A 16,130-nucleotide genomic window follows, 5' to 3' on the forward strand; every position below is an offset into this window, starting at 1 on the left:
TCCTTAATCTGCTCTCTTCTTATTTTGTCTTGCATTCCTTCCCCCTTGTTGTTAATATTGTGTTAAGTATCTGGCACCATTAACATTTTTTTGGTGAAGACTAAAGCAAAATAGGCAATACCTCAGCTCTCTTGATGTCATCTGTTATTAGCTCTTCTTCCCAACTAAATAGAGGACCTACACTTTTCTTCATCTTTCTATTGCTCCCAGTGGATTTATATAACTTCTTTTTATTGCTTTTATGACCTTTGATAGGTATAAATCATTTTGTGCCTGAGCCTTCCTAACATTGTACCTACGTTTGAGCTATTGCTTTGTACTCATCCTTACCGATTTGTCCATGTTTTCACTGTTAAAGTCTGCTTATTTGAAGTCCATTGTTCTTATTCTGCTGCTCTCATGCCTTACTTTTCCTTAGAATCATGAATTTATATCGCAATCTCTTATTGGTAACTACTACAGAGTTTGGTAGAGAATGAAAAAAAACAAAACCCTTCAAAACTGCATTGGGAACTGATAGTGCTTGTCCGTGAGCCTCACTGTAAGAGCCAAAGAGGCCCGTGTATGCCATAAAGTCTTTGCTAGATTTAGTAGTACCTCATAAACAGAAAGGGAAACCTGGAGAATGTCTAAGAGCTTGCATGTGTTTTCTTGTATAAGCTCTGCTTGAATACCCAAAGATGCAGCCATTCTTCCTGGATGCTCCTGATGAAATTTAAACTATTCAGGAACTGGAGAAGATGCATCCAGGGTTTTAGAATCATCTGGTGAGGAGGAGGAAAGGTTAACAGGAGCTGATGGATCCTCCTGTGGTATAACAGTCTCCTTAGACGATTATACCACAGGAGCAAAAAAGGCAGCCCAAGCAAAAAAGGCAACACAGATTTGGAATAGACACCCCACACCACAGGCACAATTTATACCCTGGAGAACACTGCATACCAATGGTGCATAGCACAAAGACTAACTAAAAAAATAAACTAAGCTATAATAAAATAAAAAGAAAACTCAAACGGCACTAAACTGCCAGTGAACACATCCAACAGAGGGAAAACTAAACTAGTTAGCTACACAGGAGAAAAAACCCATAAGGTAAACTGCATGGGAAGCTCAGACATAGGCCACTGGTAGTGAGAAGAAACTGAGGGGGTCTGGGTGGTGCCACTTTTATGCACCTTCAGTGGGGACTAAATAGAGAACAAGGATAATAATGAAGAACACTGTAGGTGAGTGCAATGGGGGCAAAGGCAGGATGACTAGTGGGAATCAACAGTATTGCCAGTAGAGATGGGGAAGTATTCATGCCATTGTTCAAGGCACTGGTAAGACCTCTTTGGGAACGCTGTGTACAATTCTGGTCACTCATGGTCAAGAAAGACGAGTTCCCAACTTTGTGTCATCAGAAAATTCCATCAGCACACTCCTATTTCTTGTGTCAAGGTCTTGAATTATTTTGGTCCTCAAGGTCATCTAATTTTTCCTCCAAAGAGGCAGAAAAGCTATTTAAGCTGAAGGACAATGCTTCAGCTTCAACAAGAAAAAATGGATCCCCAATCATGGACCAGGACCCCCTTGTGATACCCGCTATAGAAACACAACGAAAAAAAGGTCGCTGCCCTAACAATCTTACAATCTAACTGAGGCATGTAAGTGACTTTCCTAAGTTTACGCACGAAATCTGTGGCTAAGCCAGAAATTTAACCCAGTCCTCCAGTGCCTTAAGAACATGATCCCATCCTCTAGGGAGAAAATCTGTTACCATGATATTTGATTTTATGATACTTAGTCTTAATGTAAGCTGCTTTTATTGAAAATTTCAACGAAGACATTATATTTTTTCAAAGTTTCTGTTTTTTGTCTCAAGGGCAATGTCACAGGGTCTCCTATCCTGAGATCGCTCATGAATAGCTTTGGACACCTTTTGGTTGATTATCACCTTTGTGAGTTTTATTTATCACTTCCAGCAAACCATCATCACAATCCTGTGCAGCAAGCACAATCCTGTGCACCTGCAGTCACAGGTGCTGACTTTTTTTTTTGATGGTGGGTGCCTTTGAAGGTGTGTGTGTGTTTGGGGGCGGAGAGGAGAGTGAGGGGGGCACTCTGCCAGTTTTGGCGGGAGGCTATTTTCAGCATATTTATATACTTCTTTCATATTCTAGTTATTGAATGTGTCTATTGTTGGTATTATTATTATTTTAATAATGATTAAATTGTTATGAATTACATTATTACATTATCATGAATTACAATATATTAAAATCATTGCCATCACCCACAAGCTGTCTTCACTAACATCCCAGTGTAAAGACATTATGTTTCACTGTAGATTTCTGGATGAAACTGTCAGCAAGCTTATTTACTTCTAGTTCCCTGGTATTGTCTTGATGCATGTTAAGGACAGCTACATTATTCAGTTGTGTCTGTCTGCACTGATGACTGGAGATAATTTTTAAGTCTTCTGAAGCTGGAGAATGAGTTCAGGATAATACAGGCACAAAGAGAAGGATTCTTATATATTTGCAGTACTCTGGAAATTTAGTGCTTCCAGAGTACTGCAAATGACTCGAAGATCTCTTTCTTGATGGGTAACAGCTAATTTAGGCACCATCAGTGTGTATGTATAGTTGGGATTATATTTTGCCATGTGCATTACTATGCATTTAACATTGAATTTCATCTGCCATTTTTGTGAGGTCCCTTTGTAACTCTTTGCAGTCTGTTTTGGACTTAACTAGCTTGAGTACTTTTGTAACTTTGCCATGTCACTGTTTATCCCTTTTTGCAGATCATTTATGAATATGTTGAATAGCACTGGTCCCAGTACAAGCCCCTGGGAGACACCACTATTTACTTCTCTCCATTCTGAAAATGGACCATTTATTCCTACCCTTTGTTTCCTATCTTTTAACTAGAGTGCCTGGGAATGCTTTCAGGATCATCTAACAATTCTTAATTTAAAGACAAGCCTTTTATTATCTTACTCACCCTGCCTCTGTTTACAAACAAAGTCCCTGCCCCAAGGGCAGAAGCTGGGAGCAGCACAGAACTCATCACATTCCACACTCAAGCTCTGGCTCCTGGGTGCTGAGCACCCACTATTTTTTTCCCACGGGTGCTTGAGCCCCGGAGCACCCATAGAGTCGGCGCCTATGCTATCTACAGTTTTTTCCTAATCCTCAGATCTTTCTCTAGGGAGAGGAAGTGAAAGATCTTATCACCCCGAGACCTTTCTTCCTCGGAGCTCTGCTAGCCTTCCCCTCCTGCACTGCCTTCCTGTGCCTTTTTATCAGTCCTGAGATGATGGGCTGATTAATGCTTTAGCTCACCCAGGGTGTCAGCCTGATTAGCTAATTACATTTCATTCCCCAGTCAGACCTCCCTGGGGAAACTAATTGGTGCCAGGGTGATCAGAGTGCTGGCTCACCTGCTAGTTCCCAGCCCTCTATCACAGGCAGTTAGAATTTTCTCCTGTGTTTTTTGAATTAATACACAATAATTTTTACATTCATAGAATTCTTCTTATAGAGGACACTCGTGTTACAGTCTCAATCAATGTAAAAATCTGGAGTATCATCAGATCATTTGCTGCTTCAGGTTTTTGTCTGTTTCCCCCCCAGATGCGCTGCTGATTTAAACTCAATCCATTTGTGTAGACAACACAGTCTTTCAAAAGATGATGTTCTGTTCTTAAAAGTTAAAACATGACAGACAGTGAATTACTGCAAGATTACTGAACACCGCAGGTGAGGCAGCATGCCAGGAAGCCAAAAAATGACACAACTAAATGAAAAGTAATCTCCCAAATGAAAAATAACCTGTCCATTCTCTGCCTGAAGTGACTTGCTGCTATGAAATGGAAATTATTTTAAAATACAAAATCTTGCAGATAGTGTCCATTTCCTGGTGGTTTTTTTTAAATTATTGACCTTTTAGCTAAGCCAAGTTTAGTATCAGTTTAATAAAGGGGACTGAATCCTGCCATTGGAAGGAGATGGATTTAGGTCTTTACTATCTTTAACTACTATAGACACAAGCATGGCACCGTAAACAGAAGATTAGAAATCTTTGCTTATATATAAAGACTGTTCATAATTATGTTGTACTTATTAAAGTCCAGAGCATTTCTAGTGAGCCTATGTCCTTAAAAACCTGAGACATTCATTAAATCCCCCAAAATACTCTGTGCTAAGGTCATTATGGATCCTATAAGAAGAACAGACAAAAACATTATTTTAAACAATACATTCTAACGGTTTCCCAACTTCTCTTCATAGTCAGTATTTTACATACTATACTTATGTCATCAGTCCTTGAGCCAAGCCTTTCTTGACAATTGATGCTTGGTACTTTTGACAGTCACATAGCAGAAATCAATCTATTCAGCCATAATCCATGGTATGAGATTTCAACCACTTTCCCAAACCATTCTATGTTACTCAGAACAGCTATTTACACAATTAATTTTCTAGGCATGATTCAATTTTATGCTGGTATAATGAAGTTACACTTGGGTAAAACAGTATGTTGGCTTCAATGGAGTTACATCATTTTTGCCTGGTGTATTAGAGTGGAGAATTATGTTTCTAACTATACGCCATTCTAACCCTTCTACTTGATTGAACTGAGGGCATGGCTACACTTGCAGATGTAGAGTGCTTTGAGTTAAACCAGCATTCGTAGAACGCAGTAGGGAAAGAGCTGCAATCTGTCCACACTGACAGCTACAAGCTCACTGGCGTGGCCACATTAGAAGGTCTTGCAACGGCCACAGAGAGCAGTGCATTGTGGTAGCTATCCCAGCATGCAAGTAGCTGCAACGTGCTTTTCAAATGGGAGGTGGGATGGGGTGGAGTGTGTTGTGTGTATGTGGGGGAAGAGAGAGTCGGTTTTTGGTGGGGCTGAGAGCATGTCAGCATGCTGTCTTGTAAGTTCAGACAGCAGCAGACTCTCCTGCCCCCTGCCTCTCGCTCTCTCTCACACACACAGCATTCCACAGCAATGGTTGCTTTGTCTCAGAGCAGATAAGCAGCCGGCTGTCAGAAACGGAGCTTTCAAAGGGCATATCCGCATTCCTACAGTGAGTTCAAAACAATGAGAAGAGTGGCCACTTGACTTAAGGGGATTATGGGATGTTTCTGGAGGCTGATCAGAGCGCAGTAATGCAACACCTCGTTCACACTGATGCCTGGGCGTTTCAGCCAAGGCGCACCAAGCGTTAATCTTCTTGCCAAGGTGGAGTACCAGGAGCGCTCTAGCCGTGGAGTCAGAGCGCACTACATGCCTTGTCAGTGTGGATGGGTGGTGAGCTAGGATGCCCGAGGCTACTTTAATGTGCTCTAACTCATAAGTGTAGCCAAGCCCTGAGCTGGTATATAACTGGTAAGAAAGATCAGCAATTCTTCCACTGCCTCATGCTGGCTCTTTTCTTTTGTTTACTGTGGGTCTGGTACCATGCATGGCAAGTTGCCACCAGGGAAGCTGGTGGAAAATGGCAGGATGCGCAGAAAATCCTTCCCCTTCCTGCTCACAGCAAACTATGTCAGAGGGCCTATTAATTACAAAACAAAATCCTTATGTGGGAGAGTGGGGAGCAGCTTAAAGAGGAGTTGGGCTGCTGGTAAGCAAATGTATTGATAAACTTATTTATAACTTTATCATGTCTGTCTTACCCAGCCCTTTGTATATCACTTGTAGTTTAGGCTAACTTTTGTGGGGAGAGACCATGGCTAAAATCCTGGCTTCATGGAGTCAATGGACTTCAGGGGGGCCAGGATTTCACTCCAAGTCTTCGAATGCATTTGTACAACACTGAGCATAATAAGGTCCTGATAGTGTCTCAGCATGCTGCTCTAATACAAAAACAACAACAATAATAATGGAGAATTCCAGGTTGCTAAATAAATGGTCTTAATTTAATCTTGTTATTTAATTAATTTATTCTATAGCTAGATTCCATTTTTATTTTTTTAAAAAGTTGTTAAAAGAATATTGTTAAGGTTGCAAAGCCCAGCACTCAAAAGTTAGGAATCACCAGAATTAAGATTGCCTATGCAACCTTAATTTGGCTCCTAGAGTATGTGCAGTACAATACAATCTTTAATTACATGTACACTTTGTCTTCTTCACAAGCTTGCTGGTCATGCAGTGCACCAGACAGATGATGCTCAGTGAGGGCTAGATTGTGATACCATTTCTCATGCTTAGTATTAAACGGCTCCTCAAGCAGTCTCACTGAAATCACTGTTCAAGCAGTAAGATACCACAATCCGGCCTAGACTGAGGCAGCTGTCCAATATTTCTTTTTATCCTCATCATTCAATGTACAGCCCCAAGTCTTATTTACTGCACACCACCCAAATGCTGCACCAACTACAGAATTTGTTTTAATTTTCTCAAGGGATTTTCTGTTGGGTTCATCACCACAGTATCTGAGCCTCTTGAAGACACTAATGGATTTATATTCTCAACACCTCTGTGAGGTAGTAGAGGACTATATTTATCTCCATAAGCAGATGTGTCATAGAATCAGAGTTTAAGGCCAGAAGGAACCACGAGATCATCTAGTCACCTGTATATCACAGGCCACCAACATACCCAGCACTAGATTCAACAACCAAAATTAGACCAACGTATTACAGCCCATAGGAAAGATGATGAACTGAGACAGAAAAGATTAAGAGCTAAAATTTTCAATTTTGGGTGCTCAACTTGAGACTGCTAAGGCCTAATTTTTCAGAGGCACTGAGCACCTGTAGTAGCTACTGACTACAACTGCCAATGTCAATGCTTAGCACTTTTGAAAATCAGGCCTGAGATGCTCAAAACTTGGGTGCCCAGAAATGAGGAAAGCACAATTAGTGCTGTACTCAGATAATTCTGATCTAAGTGACACACAGGAAATTTGTGACAGAGTCTGGGATAAGATCTCATTCTCTTGACTCCCAGTGCATTGCCTTATCCATGAAGTCATGCTCCCTCTTACTGCGGCCTCCTGCCACATTTTCTACACACTTTCCAATTTCTGTGATGAATAAGGCAGGGAAAAAATGAGACACTGACACCAAGCTACCCAGAGCCAACCTCTCTCAGTCCTGAGGAGCAAGGAAGACAGTCTTGGTGTGTATGTGGACTTGGATGACGGCGGTGAGAGCAGTCACTGTGCTTCCTCTCCTTGACCTTTTACCTCCAGCTAGGGACCCCAGAGAGCTGCGTCCCAGACAGTGGCTGCAATGGCTCAGGCACAACATCTTTAAAAAGGACACACAGCTAACGGACTACATAAAAATACTGATATGGGGAGAAAAACCGGGAATGACAAAGGAAGCATCACATGCCTTTTGTGATCACTGTACTTTTGCAGTATAGAGGAAACGAAGGACAGTTTGGGCAACTCCCCCTTTTATGCTGTTGGAACTGTGTGTGACTAGAGAGGGGTGAGCGGTCCCAATAGGTACACTTATCCCAAGAGGGCAAAATTCTTGAAGCAGAATATAGATAGATTATTTTAAATACATGTACTCTAATACCTTTGACACAAGGTCTTCCACAACTGGCCATCAGGAAGTTTAGACTTGAAATTAGACGAAGCTTTCTAACCATCAGAGGAGTGAAGTTCTGGAACAGCCTTCCAAGGGAAGCAGTGGGGGCAAAAGACCTATCTGGCTTCAAGATTAAACTCAATAAGTTTATGGAGGAGATGTATGATGGGATAACATGATTTTGGCAATTAATTGATCTTTAACTATTCATGGTAAATAGGCCCAATGGGATGTTAGATGGGGTGGGATCCAAGTTACTACAGAGAATTCTTTCCTGGGTATCTGGCTGGTGAATCTTGCCCACAAGCTCAGGTTCAGCTGATCGCCATATTTGGGGTCGGGAAGGAATTTTCCTCCAGGGCAGATTGGAAGAGGCCCTGGGGGGTTTTCGCCTTCCTCTGCAGCATGGGGCATGGGTCACTTGCTGGAGGATTCTCTGCACCTTGAAGTCTTTAAACCATGATTTGAGGACTTCAATAGCTCAGACATAGGTGAGAGGTTTATTGCAGGAGTGGGTGAGTGAGATTCTGTGGCCTGCATTGTGCAGGAGGTCAGACTAGATGATCATAATGGTCCCTTCTGACTTTAATATCTATGAGTCTATGAATCTATCTTTATCATTCTAAGAATAAATGTAGGATCTGCTCTACAGCAACCTAACCTATCTAGTAGATGGCCTAAGACTGAGTCCTTGTTTCTTGGCCTGTTTGGAGGGACCAGTGGCCTTTTATCTCATCAAGCACCAGGGATAGAAGCTAATGCCAGGGATATATGATGGCCAATGATGCACAGCTTTGGTTATTCATGAGATGTTAAGCTATTTAAAAAAAAAATCACGCTAATAGTACTCTGCATGCCCACTCTGCCCTGTGGATACAGAATACCATCCTGTCTGGTGACACAGATAGTCTACTCCTGAATTTCAAATCTCTACCTATAAATTAGTTGCTTTTTGGAAGAACAAAGTTGTTTCACTATAATTGGGTGCAAGCAGCCTTTTCCTTCTTTACAGTGTATTTCATTACATTCTCTGCTTTCAGAGGCTATCACCTAACGTATAATTAAAGCCTCTGCACCACTCTGGAATGTAACTTCTGTGCTCAATTGTTACATAATATTAAACTAATAGTTGTGGGTGGCAAATGATACAGTTGAGATTATATACAGAGATTCATTAAAAACATGTATCTATAACTATCATGAATAAAATATATATGTAATACCATATAGGCGTACATATAAAAGCACCAGGCACACCTATGGCATTATGAAAATAATAATTTAGCTTACTTTTCTTAATTTTATCCCATTACTCCTAGTTATAATCTCTTGGGACCCCCTAAACAAACCTCCTTCCTTGATGCTGGCAATTTTCAGATACTTGTAGATGGCTATCTTATGTAGAAGCATATTGCATGTGGTTAGCCTTTCTATTTGTTTTAATTTTTCCTTATAAGCTATTTCTTCTATCATTTTAAATGTTCTTTTCTCAAATCCCTTGAAGTCATCAACTTCTTTCTGGCTATCAGCTATTCAGATCTGAACACAGCATTACGTCTGAGTTTTATTGACTTAGAAGTTTATGTGAGATGCACTCTCTTCTAAATTGTGAGACATTATGAAGTACGAAGGAATATAGGCCATATACGGTAGCCAGTCACAAGGAGATGCTCCTAATTTATGACATCAGACACATCTGGCAGCTTTGAAGTTTACATCAGCTGAAAATTTAAATAAATAATTTGTTTGGCTGCTTTGAATAATGGATTTTAATTTGTGTAGAAAATCTGATGGGAAAACCTCACAATCTATCAACATTTTACTGGAAGCTCAATTCTATTATGTTTCAGTGGAGGCTCAAAATTGTTTAAAGAAACCAATCTGCTCTTTATCCAACCCTAAATGTATCACTTGAGATTTGAACTTCCAACAGGAGCAGTATCTGACATGTAACTAATTTTAGAATACAAAATGCTCCTCAACATATTGCAATACCTATAATTTAAAATAACAGTAAACCTAAATTTTGCAAAAACAGAAAATTCGAGTGCTAACAAAAAGCATAATTTATAATTGAAAGAAAATAATATTTAAAAGAAAACAACTTTTGTGTCCTTCCAAAAAGAGACAGAAATTACTAAGTTTTATTTCCCAAGAGAATTATGCCACTTTTGTAAAGAAAATTACAGTCACCACAAATTGCTCTCAACAATTCCAAGGCTTCTTCATTTGACCACTTGAAAATCAAAGTTCTTTAAGATTATAAATATAACTTTTTATAACTCTGTTATTACGTACTGTGAATGGGGAAAGGGGGCCAATCTTGTGGCCGTAGCGCCGAATGGCCTCTCTGATGTGGCAGGGCTGGATGGCATCACTTTGAGCCTCTATACCACAAGCTGCAGTGCTCTGCAACAGAAAAACATAAATTGTTACTAAATCAAAAACACACAACAGACCTGCAGTGCATAAAATATGAAAATAAACCTTTATAAAATGGACTGATTTTTTTTCCTGAGGATACACATCATTGTTGCCACACACTACATCTTAAAAATCTATTAACAAATCAAAGAGGACTTTTACATGACTTGTGTTTAACAGACCCAGAGAACAATATATTTGTCCTCTTAAATCTTTTACTGATTTAGCTGATGTATGTAGCAATGGAAAAGAGAAACAAATGATCAAATTCAAATGAAAGGATCATGGAAGTCATGCTGCAATAACCACAAAAAGCTATTTCTGAAACATTTCAAGCTTTCCTTATAATATTAAGGGGTGGCAAAAAAATTCTGATAAGGATTTCAAAGCAGACACTAAGATCACAATTGTCTGATGTCAAATTTAAACTGAAAATGAAACTGTAACATAATTATAAAGTCACAAAGATAAAGAAATATTTTAATAGATTCAAACTGGAAAATTTTCAGATTTTAAATAGATTTTTGAACTAAGGACACTGTGCAAGAAATAGCAGATTCATGCATGCTGGTCCACAGATGCTACAAAGGTCTTCCTGGCTATGCAGGAGTAGAAGCTGTATTGTATTTTTAGTAGGCAAACTGTAATATTGGTGTAGGGCTCTCTGGCTATCCAAGACAGCTGCTTGCGAAAATTCACAGATTCCATCCAGGTGACTACCGCGTGACAAGATCAGGGGAATGCCACTGGTGAATCCATTAAGCATGACCAACATACAGTGGACACTGCATGTACAAGATGTACACAAACATACTATGAATATATACCATGGGCCAAAATTTTCAGCCTTGAATGTCTAAATCTAAGTATCTAAATAAAGTGCCTGATTTTCAGAAGTGCTGACCACCAACAGATCACACTTGATATCAATGAGTGGAAACCACATGCTATATAATGTGTTGGTGGGACCTTTCTAAATGACATGCATAAAGGGAATGTGAAACCCAATGCTCTGTGTTGGTCTGGGCCCTGATGTAGTATGAATAGCATGCTTCACTAAACAGCTGGTCTAGCTCAACACCTTAGCTATGCCTAGTAGACGCCTGTCAAAACTGGATATGTAGTTTCAGTGAAATTGTACAGCGGTTTATAAATATCACATTTTTAAAAATGACATTGAAGTAAGAGTATGAATTTATATTAAACTACACCTAAAATTGCATCCTTAGCTAATATTTTGTGCCTGTGACCTGCAGTGCAAATCACTCATATGAACCCTACCAACCCAATGTAAAAAGGAAGGAGGAAAAGTAACATTCAGAACTCCTAACACAAATATTTTTACAGATCATCAAAGAGTTCCTCATTGGTATGGTATGTAACAAAGTCAATGCTGACAGTTAATTTATTAGTGAGGGAAAGTTGAACTATATGGGGGGTGTACCTCTTACGATTCTATGAGAAGCATATAAACACCTTGTTTATTGTTTGATAATGTCAAGGTAACAATTACTAGTGGAATGTGCATGTTTCTTGGCAAGAAAATAATGTAATGAAAGCAACACTAGTGATTCAATTCATACATGCTGACTTTGAGTTATAGTAACATTTTTTTTCCCCAAGATTTCCCCCCACTTCAGTTTTATATGTTCATCCCTCCCACTTAGAACACCTGGCATTACAGTGAAAACTAGGAATGATAATACTGACATTGGGTATCTTGAATGTGAGATAAAAGATACTCACATTTCATTCAAAGCATCCAAATATCTAAGCTAAACTTACTGAGATAAAAATAAGGATACTGAAGTTCATAAGCCTTTTCAGCAATTTTGATCTTTAAAGTTTATGTCATATTTTAAAATTGAGTTTTCAAAACCAAGATTTCAAACCCAAGAAAATGATCAAGATCTTCAGCAGATATTTTGAGTGCCTATCTACTACAGCCTCATCCACACCAACCTTTTTTCTTTTTCTCTGTTTGACTTTGGTGGAGTCTTGTCCAATGCCTCCATTCCCCAGGGCTCCAGACAGTGTTTTCCCAAGGTGTTGTGGTCCTGCTGCTCCTGGGGGAGTGGGTGTAGGAGGTGGTGTGTTTTCCGGGGAGTCAAGACTGCTCTTCATATTTGTGGTCTGGCCTAAGAGATGTGGCTATCAAAACAAAAAATCAAGCAGTCATTGTAAAACGATATTTTTAAAACCTGTTTCATTGGTTTCCTGGACTTTCTGTTACAGGAAGTATAACACAACATTCAGTTTGCATATTCGGGAAATTACTGTGATTGCCGATCCAGGTAATTACAGCAACTGTTGTATCTGTTGTTGTTGATATGTATGCGTATTAATTTCTAATGCTGGAATAAAGGTCCACATACACGAAGCAGTTCAGGGCTGGAGGTGGGAATTTCTATATAAGCAGAAAGAATTTTCATTTTTAAATGTAAAGCTGTCATCAATAATTTTCAAAAGTCTTTAATATGTACATTTGAAATGTTTTTTTTAATAGTTATAAACATACAGTGATTTTCCCCATCCCAGCATGAGCACATCAACAGCTGTCAGATACAAATACATACTAGAAGGAACTGAACAATTCCAAAAAAATGCATGTACTAATAAAATAAGTACCACCCTTCATATGATATTTATTTCTACTCTTATGCAATAATGGATATACTGACAATATAAAAAAAAACAAGTATTTACCTCAGCAGAATTGTGATACTGTATAAAAGTAGCAGATATTGCATGACTGAATGGATCACCTGCTTTGGGAGCCATATCCTGTTTGACCAAAAGAGCCAAGTCCACCAACTAGAAGAGCAACAAAAGCAACAATTAAAGACTAGGTTCACTGAGATGGAATTAACTGCTTATGAACTGTATCTCAAAAGTGAAGGAAGACACTATATGTGTGTTGACACAAATGATGCTAATTCTAATGGTAACTAGACAAATTCAGCCTTGAAATAAGATGCAATTTCCTAGCAGTAAGGGTAATTAAATGCTGGAACTGTTTACCACAGGAGGAGGGATTCATCATTGAGTGAAGTCTTTAAGGCGAGATTAGATATCTTTCTAAAAGATAAATTTTAATCAGCTTGTAGGAGAAATTCTGAAGTCCGTGTGCATGAGGTGTCAGTCCCTTCTGGCCTTGGAATCTGTGAATGTATGAATCCCCCTATTCATTTCTTTCCTTTAAGGGATATGGAAAGAACAGGAAATTCTACATTGCTCCCCATATGCTTACCCAACGCTGCTTGCACCGCAGTCTGCAGCAGTCAGGAAGGATTTTTTTCCCCCTGAAGTACAACTGGACAGATGTAATTTTTCCCCTCCACCTTCCTCTGAAGCATCAGGGAGTGACCACAGCTAGAGATGAGACACCAGATAGGGTGGACCAGTGCTCTGAGGTAATAGAGAGAATCCTCTCTCTCAGATACCTGGCTGGTGTGTCTTGTTCACATGCTCAGGGTCATACTGATCACCAGATCTGAAGTTGGGAAGGAATTTTACTTCAGGTCAGATTGACAGGGATTGTGGGTTTTTTTTCACCTTCCTCTGCAGTATGAAACATGGATCACCACTAGGATCATTAGGCATATCATTCCAAATCAATTTCCTGCCATTGCAGGGACCTCAGCTCTCCTGTTCTCTGCATGTGGCACACAGTTTAGCCATCTGAAAAGTGAAATGCTTTGGTTTATCCCAAGTTATTGGGCTCAATATAGGGGTAACTAGATAAAATGTAATGGTCTGTGTTATACCGGAGGCTAGACCAGATGATCTAGTGGCCCCTTCTGGTCTTAAACTGTATGAAACTATAAATGCCTCTTTAATAGAGTTTGAACTGCAATGAGTTACTTTAACTTAAAGAACTGGAAGTTACTTAGCTGTAACAGGAAGCTCTTTGAGATGTGTGGTCCCTATCTGTATTCCACACAAGGTACAGATGCATGCCATGCAACTGAGTCCACAGATTCTTAACAAGAGGTGTCCATTCGCCCGCACACACGCAGTTGCTCTCCTCATGCTCCAGACCAAAGACGTAAGAGGTAGTGCTGGCTGCCGCCTCTCTCACCATGAATCCAACAGGATCCGAAGCAGACGGCACGGAGGGCGGGTAGTGAAATACAGATAGGGTACATCTCAAAGAACCTACAGTTACAAGTAAGTAAACTCCATTTCTTCCCATGCTGGTCCCTATGTGTATTCCAGAGGTTGGTGCAAGGATGCCACCAATAAAGATGCTTGAAGAACTGCAGTCCCCACAGCTGCATCTGCAGCAGAGAACTGAAGTAACGATGTGTAATGTTTTGTGAACATGTGACTGGAACTCCAGGTAGCTCTCAGAGAGTGTCCTTACCCCATCCAGACGAGGGAAATGCGCTAATTGGTAGTATGTGATGATGCAACCAAAATCAATTTATTGATTCTCTGAGGAGATATTTCTTGTCCTCGTGACCTTTCTGCTATAGTGAGCAATAGTCTTGGTAATTTTCTGATTGGTTTGGTCCTTGACAGGCAGAATTCCAGGGCACATCTGACATCCAGGGAATGAAATCTTTGGGTTTTGTGAAGGAAATGGAAAAGTGGATAGGTTGGTTGACATGGAATTCAGAAATTACTTTAGGGAGCAATTTATGATGAAGATGAAGGGAGACCTTCTCCCCGTAGAAAGGGCATATGGTGGATCAGTCATGAGTGCTCCCATTGTGCTCATTCTTCTGGATGAAGTAATACCATGGTAGGGGTCAACCCTTTTTAGGTAGACAAATTACTCAGTAAATTTATAAAAGATGAGAAAGGTGGTTCTTTGATTGCTGATCCCTATGCGTATTCCACATGTGCCTGAGTCCAGAGGTTCATGAAAAGCAGTGTCTGTTGGCCCACATAATGTTTTTCATCCTAGTGAGGATCAAAATGGAGTTTTCTTTGTTCATGCAGAAACACCAGTGTTGCTAGAAGATGAAGCAGGAACAAAGTTGCTAACCTGACCTCATGGTAGGAGTGATCTGTTAGGAGCCAGTCAACCAAGTATGGGAAGGCTGTGCAGCCATTGCATCTAATTTGGGGTGCCACCACAAAAAAACCTTTGTGAATACCCTGGGTGCTGTTGCTTGTACAAGGGAAGGACACTATATGAAAGTAGGTGTCTTCTATGTCGAGAGCCACAAACCACATTCCCTCCTGTACAGAGGGGATTACTGTTGCTAGTATAACCATCCTGAATTTTGACTTTTGAATAAAGATGTTCAGTTGTCAAAGATCCAGACTGGGTCTCCACCCTCATCTTTTCTGGGGACTAACAAGTATGGGGAATAAAACCTCCCTTCAAGTTGAGATTGCACTTGTTCTATTGGCCACTGTTGGAGAAGAGAATCTGCTTCCTGGCAAAGAATCTCCTCGTGAGAGTGGTCCTTGAAGAAGAACCAGGAACGGGGTTTGTGGGAGGGAAGGGAGATAAATTTGATGGAGTAATCATGGTGGATGATTTCTAGAACCCACATGTCTGTCATGATAGAGTCCCAATTGTGAGCAAAATGTGAGAGAAGACCCCCAAAGTTTGGGGGGCAAGGGATAGAATAGAAGTATTTGGCATCCATAAAGATGGGTAATTCTCAATTGAGGCGTAAAAAGTAGCCCTGAGTGGGTGGGTGGCAATGGGTGGGAGAAGGGCATCCAGTTCTCCTCAATTCCCTGTCAGGACTCATCTCTCTGCAAGGAGATGAATGGCTGGCCAGAGTATTTGACTCACCCAAGTCAGAGACCTGCTCTGGCTCTACTGGTGGGGTCGTCAGTAGAGGAAAGTGAACACTCCTGCGTCAGGGTTGGAGCAGGGAGGAGTCCTGAGTTACTGAAGTAGATTCATCGTCCGATGTGGCAATGTCTCTCAGAGGATGGGTCTAAGAGGAGAGGGGATGAGACATGAGTGCCCACATGTCCCAGGGTTCAGGGTATATGGGCCGTCAGGACTGATGATTCCGATGCATCCCAAGATCTTGCAGGTGGCTGATCCTTAGAAGAGTGGACTGGGACTGCCATAGAGTCAGGTCCTGCACTCTTAGATGGAGCCAATGGATGCCAGTCTTTATGTTTAGGAGTCAGAGCTATCAAGAGAACTGATGGATTCTTTTTCTTCTGTGTTTTAACTGCATGCCTGGG

General features: G+C 40.4%; 1 protein-coding gene across 27 annotated transcripts in view; it reads right to left on the reverse strand.

The window, feature by feature from the left end:
* SUPT3H (SPT3 homolog, SAGA and STAGA complex component) overlaps positions 1 to 16,130 on the reverse strand; it is a 461,776-nt gene that overhangs the window by 65,839 nt on the left and 379,807 nt on the right. For all 27 annotated transcript variants that reach the window (XM_043542153.1, XM_043542162.1, XM_043542152.1 and 24 more), the window contains 3 exons: positions 12,672 to 12,779; positions 11,928 to 12,116; positions 9,840 to 9,950 (listed from right to left, as the gene is read on the reverse strand). In XM_043542153.1, the coding sequence (XP_043398088.1) occupies positions 9,840 to 9,950; positions 11,928 to 12,116; positions 12,672 to 12,779 (408 nt within the window). The remainder of the gene's footprint in view (positions 1 to 9,839; positions 9,951 to 11,927; positions 12,117 to 12,671; positions 12,780 to 16,130) is intronic.

This window comes from Chelonia mydas, chromosome 3, assembly GCF_015237465.2.
Source record: "Chelonia mydas isolate rCheMyd1 chromosome 3, rCheMyd1.pri.v2, whole genome shotgun sequence".
NCBI lineage: Eukaryota > Metazoa > Chordata > Testudines > Cheloniidae > Chelonia > Chelonia mydas.